Genomic DNA, 15,458 nt, shown 5'->3' with positions numbered 1-15,458 from the left:
TAGGGGGAAACCTGCCCGCCCACATAACTGCTGACAAGAGAAGAAATTCTGTTTAACTAAGAAGAAACTTGATTCTTGTCCAGCAGGTTATTTTTCAGTAAAAGAAATACGCTTTACACTAAGAATTTATTTGTGGCTTTTGATGAAACTGTGGCCTTGCGAAACGGGACAATTTAGCCAGGCAAACCCGTTGCCAATCTCCCGCCGGGAGCAGCCGGAGAGTGTGGGTGCTCCCCTGTCTTCTTGATTTGACCCTCGGCACTTGTGAATAAAGCTCTGGCTTGCAGCAGCGGTCTTTTGGCGTGTCCTTAGTGTGCCTTTGCCTAGGGGGAAACCCCCCAATCTTTTCTGGCATGGCATTATTGAGAAAGATCTTTTTCATTTGTCCCAAAGAGAAAATACACCTTATGTTTGAATGAAGCCCCTCCCCTTTGCCACCTTCTTCTGAACTGCCTGAGGGGTTTAAAATAATGGAAGACCGCAGAGGGCAACACAGATGGGCAACACAGTGCAAGATTGTGCCAAGTAACTCTCAATGAGTCCAGGAACAACACGAGTTAAAGCAATTTTATTGATAAGCTACTAGTAAATGACAGAGCAAGTTCAAAAATTGGATCAATCTATAAAACAAGCTAAGTATTTATTGATAAGCTACTAGTATCGTTCCCCATTATATTCCTTGCCAGGAATGGCGTTTCTCTATAAGCACATAACATATATAAGCCCAGCCCCCAAGTTTCCACCCCCCTTCAGGAAACAGCTAAGTTTAATAGTTGAACAGCAGGACACAGCGGAGATGATGTGTTAGGAACTCCAAGGCCAGGAGGCCCGGCTTCCCCAGCAAAAAGGAAACCGCAGCTGAGAAAGAGATCCCGGCAGGCTGTCACATTCCAGGCAGAGAACAGCTTCTAACGTCAGAGCCACACAGAATTAAACAGGTCCGTGCAGAGTATGACAGGAGACATCTAGATGGGCTGTTGTTGCACTATGACAACAACACAAAACCCCTCTTGATTCTTGGTTGACAAGTGTTGCAGGCCTGTACAGCACCCCATGACTATAGGTGGGCATCTCTCTCACCAATCCATGCGTATTTTGCAATGAAGGTTTTGAAGTTTGCTTTTACAGAGCAACACAAAGACGCCCTCAGCATATTCCTTCAAAGTCCAAGTTTTTCTGCTCGGAACTTCAGGGGACGGGCGTGGCTCTATTTGGGTATTGCCAAAGCTGCCTTTTTAAAAAGGAAAGAAACTCCACGGGGGTTATAATCAATATTATATACAGTACACCATGTATAAGTCACAGAAAGTAATTTAATCACTATTTAACATCAGCAAATGCATAACACATGACAAAAATTACAATATTCAATGTATATTTACAACCATTCAATATCACTATGTTCAGAACGTTCAAGGTATCCAGAATGAACCATCCGAATGAATACAAGTTAACCAGTGTTCAGCAACGTATTTTCTCAAAGGTCACTCAGCAAATAGTGTCCTCTTTGCAATCGAGATGTGATGAAACAATGAAATAACTGCGGGGATAAACTATCCCCACGGGTTTATTTCAACGCAAGCCACTCGTCCTGAAAAGGAAGTAAAGGAAAACAGAGAGAGACATGCCCAATCTGGGGCCAGCTGAAGCTCAGATTTCATCAATGCCTCATCAGGAGCGTCAGTCTCCGTGGTGCTCTATTCTTAAAGCATGCGTTTTAAACATCTGTAAACAAAAATACCTTTATGTAGCCAGACCTTCTCCTCAAGTTCAACAACTTCAGTGTGGAAATTAGCTTACTCACTGATGCATACACCTCTTAATGTTCCCAATCTCGGTGAGTCCTTCGTTCCCCACTGGTAACGTGCAGCGGCCGTGTATTCTCTGGCGCGCCAGAGAATACACGGTTAACTTGTATTCATTCGGATGGTTCATTCTGGATACCTTGAATGTTCTGAACATAGTGATATTGAATGGTTGTAAATATACATTGAATATTGTAATTTTTGTCATGTGTTATGCATTTGCTGATGTTAAATAGTGATTAAATTACTTTCTGTGACTTATACATGGTGTACTGTATATAATATTGATTATAACCCCCGTGGAGTTTCCTTTATTTTGCAGTCAACGACTGGGGCAGCCTCCTTTACGTTGGTTAATCGTTTTTTAAAAAGGAAAGCAGCAGTTCCTCAGAATGGGGCAGTCGTCCCGCCTATCACGCTGGCCGTGTGTTTCAATACAGGGTTATTTTTCCCTCCTGCATGTGACAGTTCAGCGGGAGGGGGAGGGGATGGCGAGGGGAAGACGTCGCAGGCAGGCCACCAAGGGTGTGAGGGGTGTCGCATTGGGCTATTCTTCAGCAGTGCGACGCTTGCACGTTTTTTTTAAAGGGTGGCAAAGAATCGTATCAACAGCATGTGGGGGGGCAAGGGCAGGATGCAATCCATGTCTTGTGTGGAAGGGAAACATGGCTAGTAATGGTGAAAACTGGTTTACTGTGTGCTGGGAGGAATCACTGTTGCACGCGCGAATTGACTAGCAATCAACATGGCCACATGGACACCGTGGCAAAACCCCCTGGTGGCGCCAGCCCAGGCGCTGTTCTTTACCTTTGTGCTATGGAAAGATTCAGCTGCTGCTTAAGCCTCTGTCCGAGAGGGGGGGGCACACTTGCCCAGTCGATGTCCCTGCATACCGGGGGGGGGGCTGCCCCAGGGGTTCCACTGGGCCATCCTGGAGTGACGGGGATGCAGCCCAAAGAGGCCAGAGGCCGGCACCGTTCCTGCAGTTCAGCAGGCATGCAGGGGTTTGGAGGGAAGGAGAGGCTGTGCCAATCGTGGCCCTGCGGCCCAGCTGGACAGCAAGAGGGCACAACCAGGGCCCAAACCAGCCAACGGGCGGAGACTTGTCCTGGGAGCCAATTGGACTCACAGAATTTGTGGCAGGGTACGAGTTTTCATCACAGCTCACTTCTTCAGATTGGCGGGGGGGGGGGGTGAGGGGACACGGTCCCAGCTGGAGGGAGCTGGAAGACTGACCCAAGAAAAGGGGGGGTGGAGCAGGCAAAAGGTTGCATGGAGAGAAGGCAGAAGGGACAAGCAGGTAGGGGGGCCTGGGGGGAGCACAAGCCCCTCCCCCCATCCGAGGGTCCGGACCCTGTCTCCAGCTGCTGGGCTGAGCTCTGCCCTTCTCTGCTCCAGTGCCTGCTCAGGCTAAAGGGACCGGATATTTTTTCTGTAGGCTTGTTAACAATCTACGTTTGATCCCTGCCCTTCCTGCATTTCCCAGCCCTTGGCTGCTCTTTGGTTTTTCCAAGCTTCCTTCATAAATTGTCTGCCTAGCAATTATTTGTTCACAGCAGGTGACAAAGCAGGTTCCAGTCCACCAAAGTTTCTGTCTTTCACACACACACACACCCCGTCCCCATGTGACACCACCACCCACCCGGCCTCCAGGGCAACCCCTCTCTGCCCCCCTGCCCAAGGGGGCTGCTGCTCTGCGGTGGGGTTGCCAACTCTCTCCTTGGAGCCTGGCTCCTGCACCAATGCAAGGTGCTCTACAGACCGCCCTCCTGTGGGCATGAAGGGACAGGACGCTTTGTCTTGGGATTCTCTGGCCTGTCAGCAAAGCTTGCAAAGACACCGCAGCCTTGCGAAGCAAAGAGAGCTGGCAACTCCAGCCCCCTTCAGGGCTCCATTCCTGGTGTTGTGCAATAAATGCCTCAAATGTTTCAAAGCCGAGTCTCTGTGTGGGCCTGATCCCCACCACACTCCTGACTAAGCTCTGCTGGCTTCAGCATGGGCCAGGTGGCCCTCTGTTGTCTGCTCCATTGAGCTCTATCATGGCGGGGGGCTCCTTCCAGTTCACAGCCCTCATTGGAGTGCCAAGCCATGGCTGACACGGACAGGGTGGGGGTCGCTGGCAGGCTGCTCTGTGATTTGTGGTTGTTGGTGGTGTGGCTGTGGACTCCTGGGCAGCTGGAATCCCTTGGAAAGCACCTGCCCTCTGCTGGCACAGCAAGAGGTGCCAACTAGCATTGCCAGGCCAAGGTGATGCCAGCAATGTGACGGCATCTGGGACTTTGGGTGGCTTTTCTCTGGGCCTTTCAGTGTATCTGACTTCTGTTGGTTTGTTTTTTCTGCTTCATGTTGATTTAAGATAACCTCTGTTCAGTGTACTGTTTGGTCCCCACCACTAAATTTCTGGACCTTTGAGCTTCTGTTTCCACATGCAAAATGGCAAGTCTGGGGGGCGGGGAGTGGATAGAGGTCAGGAAAACGACATGGTGGGGAAATGTTTAGTCCTGCCTCCCTCCTTGGCACCCAAGTTCCCATCTGAATCTTCCCCCCCCTCCGCCCCGCAGCCAACACACAGACCTGTCCTGCTATTCACCAGTAACCACAGTGTTGCCTTCCTGGAAACCTCTTGCCAACAGAGCCAGCCCTGGCTTGCAATCTATTGGAGGCGGCTCTGGGAAGTTTCTTGACACAGCAATCGGCATCCTTGGTGGGGAGGTGGGGAGGGGGAGAGGTGTAGGGCCAGCCAGGATCCTGAGCTCTCTTGGTGCTCTCTTGGCACTGCGGCCTCACTGTCCACAAGCGCCACATCATGGCAGAACACGCCGTGGCCTGTGGGCTGCCGTGAACAGAATGGGAGGTACGGAGCCTGCTGCCAGCTGCGGCCAGCTGCCAATCTCCAGCTCCGTGGTCTTGTGTTGGAATGCAGAAGAGCCTCACCGCACGGCACTTGGGGTGGTTCCCTGGGCCGGTTCTCACCAAAACCGGGCCTGGGCTTGCTATGCAAATGCTGGCTAGACACATGACATCTGGACCCCCCCCCCGGGAGGCCCACTGGATTTGGCTCTGGACTACAAGAGGCCAGGAAGGGGAAGCTGCGCTCTCTCTGGGGCTCCTCAGCAGCTGGTCACAGGAAAGGCGAGGCGGACTCTCTTCTGCAGAGCTTGCAGCCCAGGCAGCGGCAGGAAGTTATTCCAGGCTCACGAGGATGGACGCCTGCTCTCCCACCAGCCTCTTCCTCTTTGCCTTGCTCCTCCAGGCCGCTGGTGAGTTCAAGAAGCTGCTCCTGCTTCTCTTGTGTTCTTCTTGAGCAGATAAATGTGATGGGACCGTCTCCTGACAGGCAAAGTCCCTTCCCCACCACTCCAGTCAGAGGGGCTGGGGCTGCTGCCTCTGGCTGGCCTGGCCTCAGCTGCAGGGACTCTTGGCTTCGATCTCTTAAATGCTTGCCGGGAAGCTGCAATGCAAGGCTTAAGGTTCAGCCCTGGTTTCCTTCTCCCCCCTTCTCTTAGAGCACCCACTCTAGCAATATCTCCGATTTTTGTGTGGTGGGGCAGCAGGGCTGGGATTGGCGAATGGGTTTTGCTCCTGCCCAGCTAGCGTCCAGTGTGGAGTCTGAAGAAGTGGTATCGTGGCAGGGCTGCTGCTGCTGTGATTTGGCTGAGCAGCGGGGTGGGGGAGGCATGGGACGCCCAGGGGCTCTGGCAACTAAACAGGCCATGGTTCTGTGTGGGAAGGGGAAATTGTGACCTTGGCTGGGTTTGAAAGACCTGCAGAGTAGAAAGAAACATTGAAGAGGAATCTGACGGGCTGGAGGGAAGAGAGCAAAGGGGGAAGCGAAGGGCTGCAAAAGCAATACGGAGGGGTGTGGTTTGCAAGTCACTTTTAAAATGTGAGTCATCTTCTTCAGTCCAGGTATTAAAGCTAGCCATATTAAGCAATCTGTCCAACAGCAGTTTCGTTTCTAGGTATGAGTCACTCCACCTCCTGTTCCCCTATTATAATTATAATAAAAACATTCAATTTATATACCGCCCTTCAGGACAACTTAACACCCACTCAGAGCGGTTTACAAAGTATGCCATTATTATCCCCATAACAACAATCCCCCTGTGAGGTGGGTGGGGCTGAGAGAGCTCCGAGAGAGCTGTGACTGGCCCAAGGTCACCCAGCTGGCTTCAAGTGGGGTTGTTTCCTTAGCCCTCCCATGTTTCAGGCTGATAGACATTTCTGGCTGGCCCAGCAGGCTCCAGGCAGTGTGAGCTGGCACGGGATGAGCCTTCACCCGCCTTTCACCCCACGAGAATCTCAAGTCAAGAGTTGGGGAGGGGTCACCTAAAATATAGCATGTGGGCAATTCCTCCTCTTTCATAAGTGCACAGACTCATGTGTTCATGTTACAAACTGAGAGCCAGTTTGGTGTAGGGGTTAAGAGCGCGGGACTCTAATCTGGAGAGCTGGGTTTGATTCCCTCCTCCTCCACTTGAAGCCTGCTGGGTGACCTTGGAGTAGTCACAGCTCTCTCGGAGCTCTCTCAGCCCCACCCACCTCACAGGGTGTTTTGTTGTGAGGATAACAATAACATGCTTTGTAAACCGCTCTGAGTGGGCATTAAGTTGTCCTGAAGGGCGGTATATAAAACGAATGTTGTTGTTATTGTTTTTATTATTATTATTATTACACACACACACCCCACAGCTGCAGTGCTTTTCAATACCACAGAGTCATTCAAGAGACCTCAGATACTCTCAGCATTTCCAGATTGCCTAGGAAGAGATCGGCCACTTCTGCTACGTCCTTGGGACAGTGCAGGGATCTGAAAGTTTTTGGCAAACAAATCAAACCGTAGCAAAATGATTGGATCCTTCATTACTGCTCTCTCTTGTGCCTCTGGCAAGCGTCCCAGGTGCGTGCGGGTGTACTCGCTTAACACAGGTGGATAGGTGTGTTGGTCTGCCATAGAACAGCAGGATGGAAGTCCAGCAGCACCGGAGAGGCCTCCAGGGTGTGAGCTTCCGAGAGTCAGAGCTCCCTTCTTCAGCTCCCTTCGAGTGGCTCTCTCAGGTGCCGCCGGACTCAACTGCTGCGTACTTGATTTCATTGACATACTGGGAAGTCTCTGCTCCTGTCTCTCCCCCCCCCCACTCCATCAGCAGTGTGGGCAGGCAGCCTCTTGCCAGGAGACAAAGCCCAGGTTTCTGCTCTGTTCCTCCCCAGTCCTTGTATTTCATAGAAGCATCGAGTTGGAAGAGACCTCCAGGGGCATCTAGTCCTACCCCCTGCACAACGCAGGAAATCCACAGCTACCCCCCACACACACACACACACCCAGTGCCCCCTGCTCCATGCCCAGAAGACGCCAAAAAACCTCCAGGCCTTGTGTCTGCCCAGACCCTCCTGGCTCACACCTGGCCTCTTTCCTGTGCTGCAGCTGGGCTTATGCATAGGCCCCTCCCTTGTGCAGAACCAGCATGTCCACCTAAAGCCAGTGATACAGTGCAACGGCGGGGGGGGGGAGTGGAAACACTGCACTCGTGTTGCCAACTGAGACAATCCTTTTTGGCAAGAACTGGTCGGGAAGGGAGGGCTGCCCTGTCAGGCACACGGCTGCTGGATCTGAAAGGCTAACCCTTCCACCACACTGGCGTTCTAAATCTTCATCTCCCACCCCTAGGAAAAGGCAGAGCAGATGTGGAACCAGCAGGAGGAGGAGGAAGCTCTTGCAAAAACTGCCTGGTTACCTCAAATGGTTACTTTTGAAAAAAACCTGGATGAAATAGGAGACTGGACGCTGAGCCTCACTTTCCTGACCCCCCCCCCCCCCCCAGAACTGGCCCTCCTGCTCTTCTTTGTTCAGTTAGTAAACCTCTGGAATCCCCCCTTCCATCCAAAAGATGTTGTGGAAGCAGAGCATGTTGGACTTTGATGGCACGGAGCACTTGCGAGGATGAATCTATGTAGCACTTGGTGGAGAAAGACTTGGATAGATTCCTTGCAAGTTGCCACTGACAGAGTGTGAGTTCACACACACACAAACACACCGCTCTTCTTACATTGTCTCTTGCTTTGTTTCCCAGGAACGGGCACTGCAGAAGGGGCCCCCAGGCAGGACCTCACCCACCGAGTGGGAGAGTCAGCAACATTCTCACTGGAGGTTCTGCAGCGGTCCAACATCTCAAATCTCCTTTGGAGATCTTCCTCCAGCGGTACAATGCATGCAGTGGCAGCGTGGCAGGCTGGGAACGCTCTCGAAGTCCTGATTGAGAGCTATTTCGGAAGAGTGACCTTCCTTGAGCAGAGCCTGTCCTTGAAAATCAGCAACTTGAGGAAAGAGGACGGGGGGTTCTATGATGTGGTGGAGCTCCAGGATCCGATTGAAGCATTGCTGAAGGAATACATTCTCTTCGTCTTCGGTAAGTTGTGGCAATAGTGAGCGAGTCTGCCTGGGAGACCTGGGCTCCTAACATGAATCCAGGCCCCTACAAGTGGCTTCTTCACACGTTACACTCCAAGCTGGTTCCCCCCGTCCATTCGCTCTGTTTCAACAGGGAATCCACAAGGCGTGGTCGCATTCCAGTGTTTTCCCTGTTGCCCTCCTGTCTTTTTCTTAAACAGCCATCACCGCCCCAAGTTTTCCAATATGGACAGCCAAAGCACACTGTCGAGGTCTCTGGGCTCCTGCTTGTCTATGTTTTCTTCTTCCTCTTCCGCTTCCCTTCTCCCCTGCAGCCTAACACGGCCTCTTTCATGAATCGATACTTCATTCTCAGCTCCTGAAGAGATTTGGGCGGGGTTGGGAATGTTCATGACAGTTTTTCACTTTGCAGCCAAAATTGCTCTGATGGTTTTATTTTACTTTTTCCTGATCACTATTTCATAATTATGCAGTTACAAACATTTAAGATAGAATAAAGATGGGCACGTGCACACACACACACACCCCACTCAAACAAACCAAACAAAAACTGAGAATTAACCACCCATTTGCTGTCACAGATGCCGCTTCTTGTCCTGTAACGAAGGACTACAAGCAACGCATCAGGAGAAGCAGGGCGTGACTTCCAAGCAAGCATTGGGCAGGAGGGGGCTCTGGGGGGTGGGGGAGGGGCCCTTCTAGGCTTTGATGGGGCACAGAGCATTCCCCAAACTGCAGGAAAGGGCCTGACTCAGCGACACCGAAGACGGCCAGTGTGGACGCAGCCCCTCCCCGGCCTCGAGAGAGGTGCGCTGGGAAAGGCACAGGGCTGTGTCCTGGCTATGGCAGGGGAGTGGGGCATGCCTGGCTCTCAGTCCAGGGACTTTGTTTTCGGTGGGTGATTAGAACATAGATCTCCCCTTTCCCCAAAGCAATAAATATGCAACGTCCTAATTGCATCAAATGAAATGGAGCATCACCAGTCCCAAACTGCTTTCCCCCAATGCAGCCGAGGGGTTTAAGGGCACCACAGAGGAGACCAAGCAAAGCAAAACTACCCTGGTGGTCGTTGGGGAAAGCAGCCTTGTGGAGCCAGCGTAGGATTGCCAGCTCCAAGTTGGGAAATTCCTGGAGAACTAGGGGGTGAAACCTGGAGAAAGTGTGGTTTGGGGAGGGAAAGGACCTTGGCAAGGTATAATTCCATAGAGCCCACCCCCCAAAGTAGCTGTTTTCTCCAGGTGAACTAATCTCTGTGGCCTGGAGACCAGTTGTAATTCCGGGAGATCTCCAGCCACTACCTGGAGGCTGGCAACCCTAAGCCAGCGAGGGCGTCCTACTTCACAAATCAGTTTGCAGGGACAGGGGGTGAGGGCAGTGGTCCCTGGGACTTTCCACAGCCACAGACATATCCTGATCTTTTCTCTTCTGCATCTTGTCTCCCCCTTCCACCCCAGACGTCAGAATCACGGCCAGCAGATCAGCAAATGGAACTTGCAGCCTCCGATTGTTGTGTGAGGTGGGTGCTGGGGCCAAGACGACCGTGAAGTTCAACTGGAGGCCCACCCTGTCAAAGGGCCCTGGATCTCAAGGCCCAGCCCTCCACCTGGTCCTGCACCCTGCTGATGCTGACAAATCCTACACCTGCACAGCAGCTGCTCTCGGCAGTCAGCAATCGGTTGCCGTCATTCCCTACCAGTCCTGCAACTCAGGGGCCGGAGCTGCAGGTAAGAAGCCCCTCCCCCTGGAATAAAAGGCGGGGTCCCAAAGGGCAGAGAGACTCGCCAGTGCTGACCTCCCTGCTGTGGCTCCCATGAGCCCCTGCTAAGTCATTTGGGGCAGCCGTATCCCTCCCATCCCGGCCTTTGGAGGCATCTTCAGAGCTGTGCTTTGGAGTAGTTCTTGCTGGAGTTGGTCTAGGAATGTCAAGTCAGCATTGTCCAGGGGGCGCACTTGCATAACAAAGGCCTCCCAGTTCCCCATGCTCACATGTTCACTGGGCATTCTGGGGTTGGAGCAGGGGGCCACACTGAGGTCCCAGCACCCTCCTCGGGGGAAAAGGCAGGGGGTTCTACAAAAGCAGTCCCTGTGACTGACAGGCGGCAACTGGAAGACTCTGGTCTGGCTGGGCCTGGGAACTGGATCAGAAGCCGGCTTCTCCCCTGGACCTGGATTTCCTCATTTAGGAGACCCTGGGTAGGCTCTCGCCTCCCAGACTGAGTTACCTGTAGAGCGGCACTGTGTTGTAGAGAGATGCTCAGAGCCCCTGGAAGCTCACGCATCACTCACGCGTGAAAAAGCATCTTGGTTGCTTAGCTTGCAGTCCACCCTGCAGCTACGGTGTTGCAAAGTCTGGACATAAGAGCACAGAGAAACAGCCACGCTGGATGAGGCCCCTGATCCTCCTAGTCCAGCCCCCCACCCCATGGCACCCTGGCCCTAGTGCGAGCCAAGCCAGATTTTTCCACTGCCTGCCGCTGTCCAGCTTTCTAATCGGGGTGAGATGGCCACGCTCCGCTGCCTCTGTGCTGGCAGCCCTGGAGGAAGCTTCTTTGGGGTTTCTGCCCCCTCGACTTTCAAAATAAAACAAAAATCCTGCGGCACCTTCAAGAGTAACGAGATTTATTACTTATTTATCATTATTCAACAGCATAAATGACGTTAGTCTCGAAGGTGCAGGGGGATTTTTGCTTCATTTCACAAGGGCACACAAACCTGGTTACCCCTTTGCAACCCTCGTCTTTTGCCTGCAAAAGGCAGGATGGATTGATTGAGTACATCCAGTTCTTGCCTTGGAAGGAGAGGCAGGTGTTGGGGCTGCTTTTCCTGCCAGCGTCAGCTGAACCGGCTTGGCTGCCCCAGGCAGAATGTGGCACCTGGTGCTGCTGGCTGGGATTTCCTAGGAGCTATGAAGCCAGAACTCGGACCCTCCTCCCTCTGAAGCTGCCCCCGGGGAGTCCACTGAGCTGCCTAGCTCTCCCCAGCAGAGGTTTCTTCCGTCCTTCTTTGCCTGAAATGCCCAGGGCAGAAGGTGTGCAGGGGCACCTGCCAGCTGAGAGTTTCATGCCTGGAGAGAGGAGCATGGCCCAGTTAGACTGATCTGGGTCGAGCACGGCCGGCCGGCCGGCCGGCCCCCTCTGGGAAGCCCAGGAGCAGGGAGGGGAGGTTGCAGCCTGCCCTGGTCCTTCTCCTTCCGCCCCAGCAATCAGTGCTCAGAAGGTCACTGCTCCTCCTCATGGAGGCTCCATTTAGTCAGGATGGCTTATGGCCACTGCTCCACCTCTTCCCCTTTAGGGTTGCCAACTGCTGGGAGGAAAAAAATGTCCCATCCCTTTAATGGAGGCTGTCAGATGGAATTGAGCTCCATGCCCTGGAAAGATTCAGTTGCCCATTTCCACACACTGAGCCTCTGCTCAAGGGACAGGACATTTCCCTCCAGGCCTGGGGGCAGCCCTGCTTCTCCTTGAGTCTGTCTAGACTCTGGAGCCATTTACGGCCTTCGCTGTATCTTGTAGCAGTGAGTTCCACAAGTTACTACCTTCTTAGGTATAGTACTGTGTTTTATTGATCCTGCTTTTTCTGCCCGTGATTCCCAGATGAGAGAGAAAAACAAGTGCTACCTAGGGGTTGCCAGGTCCCTCTACCCTCTCGATGGGAGGGCAGAATTCCTGGCACTTTCCTGGTGCCAGGCATGAGGTTCGTTTTCAGGCATGCACAAGGCATGCCTGCGCGCTCCAGTGGCTGTGCAATGACGTCACTCCCGGAAGTGAATCGTACGTGGTGAGGTGAGCCCTCCCTTAATGTTGTTCTCACCTTCCTCTTTCAGGGCTTCTTTGGCCTGGCTCGCTCGCCGGCTCCATCGCTAAAACCATCCTCGGGCCTGCCTTTCTCGTCCTCCTGGTACTGCTGTGACATCGGCTGGCTCCGACACCCGGGGCTGGTGGGTGCAGGAAGAGCATCCATGCTTGGCTGACCGTGGCTGGCTTCCCTCCTCTCTGCGGCCCAGTACATTCTTGGGATCCTTTGTGTGACCAGATACCAGAGCTACTCAAAAGGAAGCTGCCCCTGAATGTAAGATGACCCCCCCCCCCCACACACACACACACACCCCCAAAAGTTATACATGCAAAATACTTTTTACTGGACATAACTGTAACTTGGATGCAAATGTAAGACAACGCCCCTTTTGTTTGATGGCATCCCTTGGGGAAAAACTCGCCTTGCGCTTGATTTGGCCCCGTATCTGGTTCCAAGTTCCTTTGGGGGCAGAGGTTTCGATGCCCGGAGAGGCGCCCCGCATGAGCAGAGAGCGGCACACTTTCGCGGCTTGTTAGAGCTACGCTCAGAGATGTTTCCAAGCGGTTTTGTGGTCTCTTCGGGCTGCACCTCCTCCTCCTTCTGCCTGTCTGCCCCCTTGAGGCAGGCCCTTCAGCCTCCACCACCTAAGCCCGGCAGGACTCTCTGCTCTTTCAGCCCATCTGAAATGGCTCTTCTAAGGTCACTGGGTAGTGGAACCTGGCGGGTCTCTCTCTGACTGGGCCTCTCCAAAGTAAGGCTGGTTCTGCTACAGAGTGAGAAGTTAAGAAAATGATCCTTGCAGCTGTGCAAAAGGGTATAGGAATGCAGTATTGTAATACTAAACAAGGGACCTTACCGGGCAGCTTGGCTGTGGGGGTAGCCAGAATGGCTCTTGGGGTGGCGGGAAGGAAGAAGCTCTTTTCATTCATGCTACTGGTGGGTTCTCTATGAATAAAAAACTCTCACCAGACCAGCTGATGGTGCCCAGACGCTACGTGGAGTCCGTCCCGAAGTTTAGTGGCTGTTTTGCTTGGGAATGACTCGCGTTCGTCTCCTTTGGCTCAGCCTCTCCTGCCCCTTCTGAACTCTGGATCTCTTCCTTCCTTTCTGGGAGGGGAATTAATTGTTGTTGATGAAACCTCTTTTAGTGATTAGGCATCTTGCAGAGCTGCAGAGTTGTCCTCCTCGTCAGCATTAACTTCATTAATTGTCCCGAATTAGCATTTCTTAAGTAAAAGCTCTTGTCAATTCTCAGAGCCTTAAATTCCACACCAGCTTCAGTAATATAAAGGCTGAAATCATTTTTACTCATTGAGATCTTCAATCCTGAATCAAGCATCCTTCCCACAGCAAGGCTATTCCGTTTTGCCTCGGGGTAATAAGCCCAACCCTTTAGAATCAATCCAATAGCAGCCCCTTCTGAATCAATAGCTGTCCACTTAAGATCTCCAATCCCTTTGATCTGAAGAGGATCACCATTTGCTTGGAAAAGATCCTTTCAGCTTTCTTCATTCAAATTTAGGAAACAGTTTACACACTGTGACACTGTGAGATCTCTGTCTTTTGGTGCTACACCTCTGAAGATGCCAGTCACAGCTCCCGGCAAAACATCAGGAACTACAACACCAAGACCACGGCTATACAGCCCAGAAAATCCACAACAACCATAGTTTACACCAGAGCTTACATGGTCAGGAGTGCCAGAATCTAACCTCCAGAGACTTCTCATGTTAAAATCATTATTTGATATCATGCAAGCGAAGTCTCTTGATTTGCCTTTGTTATCACATGCATTGCAATGTCCGCTTCTGCCTTTGATTCTGGAGACCCGTTATATGAAATACTGATGATTTGATTCCTAAATAAAGCCTTTTAACCAAGAACCTGGATTTCTTGCTGTAAGGGTACAGGGGTCTCTCTACCATAGCCTGTCATCCATCGCCTGACAACAGGACCAAATCTAATACATTCAAGTGGCAACTAAATTAATCTTTATTACACAGAGAGGCAATTGTTGAGGACTGTAAAAAAAAGGGTTGAAAGAATTTTTGAATTAAATTTGAAAAAGGGTACCGATTTGAGAATGGTTTGGGATGCAAGCAAAGCATTTATAAAAGGCCATTTTATACGTCACAATTCAGAATTAAAAAGAAAGGGGCAGGAAAAAATGCAAGGTATTTTACAAGAAATTAAGAAAAAAGAGGAAGTTTTAAGAACTGTGCCAGGAGATGTTAAGATACAACAGGAGATAAAATATCTGCAACAGCTATCAATGTTAACAGTAACAGATTTAGAGAAAAAATTGAAATATGTCAAACAGAAAAACCTTGAATTAGCTAATAAACCAGGAAGATGGTTAGCCTATAAACTTAGAAAAGAGAGAAGAAATTGATTTTAAAACTGCAAGATGGGAATGCTATGTTAACAGATAATTGGGCCATCCAAAAGACCCTTTTTAAATACTATGCCAATTTGTATAGGTTTCCTTAAAGAAAATGAATGAGTATTTAATAAAACAGAATTTGCCTAAAATCATGGAGAAACAACATGAAGTGATGAATGGCCCAAAAATTATTCAAGAGGCGGTGGAAGCAATTAAGAAGATGAAAGAAGGGAAGACACCAGGCCGAGATGGACTGCCAGGTCGGTATTATAAAGGCTTTGAAGATGAGATCTTGATACCCTTGCAAAATACAATGAATTCAATTTTATTGGGAAGCAAGATGCCAGAGACCTGGAAAGACGCAAATATTATGTTGTTCCATAAAGAAGGACAAGATTTGACATTAGCAAAAAACTATAAACCTATATCACTGCAGAATAATGATTATAAATTATTTACCTCAATCTTAAGTATGTGCTTTGAAGACTTTATCCATGAGGATCAAAGCGGCTTTCTACCCAAAAGACAGTTGAAAGACAATGTCAGAACTGAGTTGGATATAGTGGAGCATTTGGATAAACATATTGAAAAACAAGTGGCTCTTATTTTTTTGGATGCAGAAAAGGCCTTTGACAATTTGAACTGGGTTTTCCTGTTTGAAATCTTAGAAAAGGTGAACTTGGGGGCGAATTTTATAAAATAGGTGAAACCAATTTATACTTCACAGAATGCCCAAATTATTGTAAATGGAGAATTAACTAAACCATGCAAAATTCAGAAAGGAACACGTGAAGGTTGTCCGTTGACACCGCTCCTTTTTATTTTGTTGTTGGAGGTTTTGAATAGAGATATTAGACAGGATGAAAGGATCAAGGGTATTAAAAGCAGCAGGCGCTTTGTGTCCCCCCCATCCCCTGGCTCCGCGGAAGGCGGTGCACCCGGCTCCGGCAGGGCTCAGAGGGCAGCGGGCGCTTTGTGTCCCCCCCATCCCCTGGCTCCATGGAGAGCGGTGCGCCCGGCTCCGGCAGGGCTCAGAGGGCAGCGGGCGCTTTGTGTCCCCCCCATC

At 50.9% G+C, this 15,458-nt stretch overlaps 1 protein-coding gene across 2 annotated transcripts; it reads left to right on the top strand.

Annotated features, from left to right (window-relative positions):
* Window positions 1–4,694: 4,694 nt before the first annotated feature.
* Window positions 4,695–13,892, top strand: SLAMF9 (SLAM family member 9). 2 transcript variants are annotated; one of them, XR_008598276.1, is made up of 5 exons: window positions 4,695–5,065; window positions 7,877–8,212; window positions 9,669–9,938; window positions 12,038–12,282; window positions 13,532–13,892. XR_008598276.1 is itself a non-coding variant. In XM_054999109.1 (4 exons), the coding sequence occupies exons 1-4, from the start codon at window positions 4,723–4,725 to the stop codon at window positions 12,121–12,123; spliced, it is 1,035 nt and encodes a 344-aa protein (XP_054855084.1). In that variant the 5' UTR covers window positions 4,695–4,722; the 3' UTR covers window positions 12,124–13,892. The 2 variants fall into 2 exon arrangements, 1 of the variants encoding a protein (XP_054855084.1); XM_054999109.1 differs by having other exon boundaries at window positions 12,038–13,892.
* The last annotated feature ends 1,566 nt before the right edge of the window (window positions 13,893–15,458 follow it).

This window comes from Eublepharis macularius, chromosome 1 (genome assembly GCF_028583425.1).
Source record: "Eublepharis macularius isolate TG4126 chromosome 1, MPM_Emac_v1.0, whole genome shotgun sequence".
In the NCBI taxonomy this organism is placed as follows: Eukaryota; Metazoa; Chordata; class Lepidosauria; order Squamata; family Eublepharidae; genus Eublepharis; species Eublepharis macularius.
The sequence above is the reverse complement of the archived record's forward strand: the minus strand, read 5'-3'. Positions and strand labels throughout refer to the sequence as shown.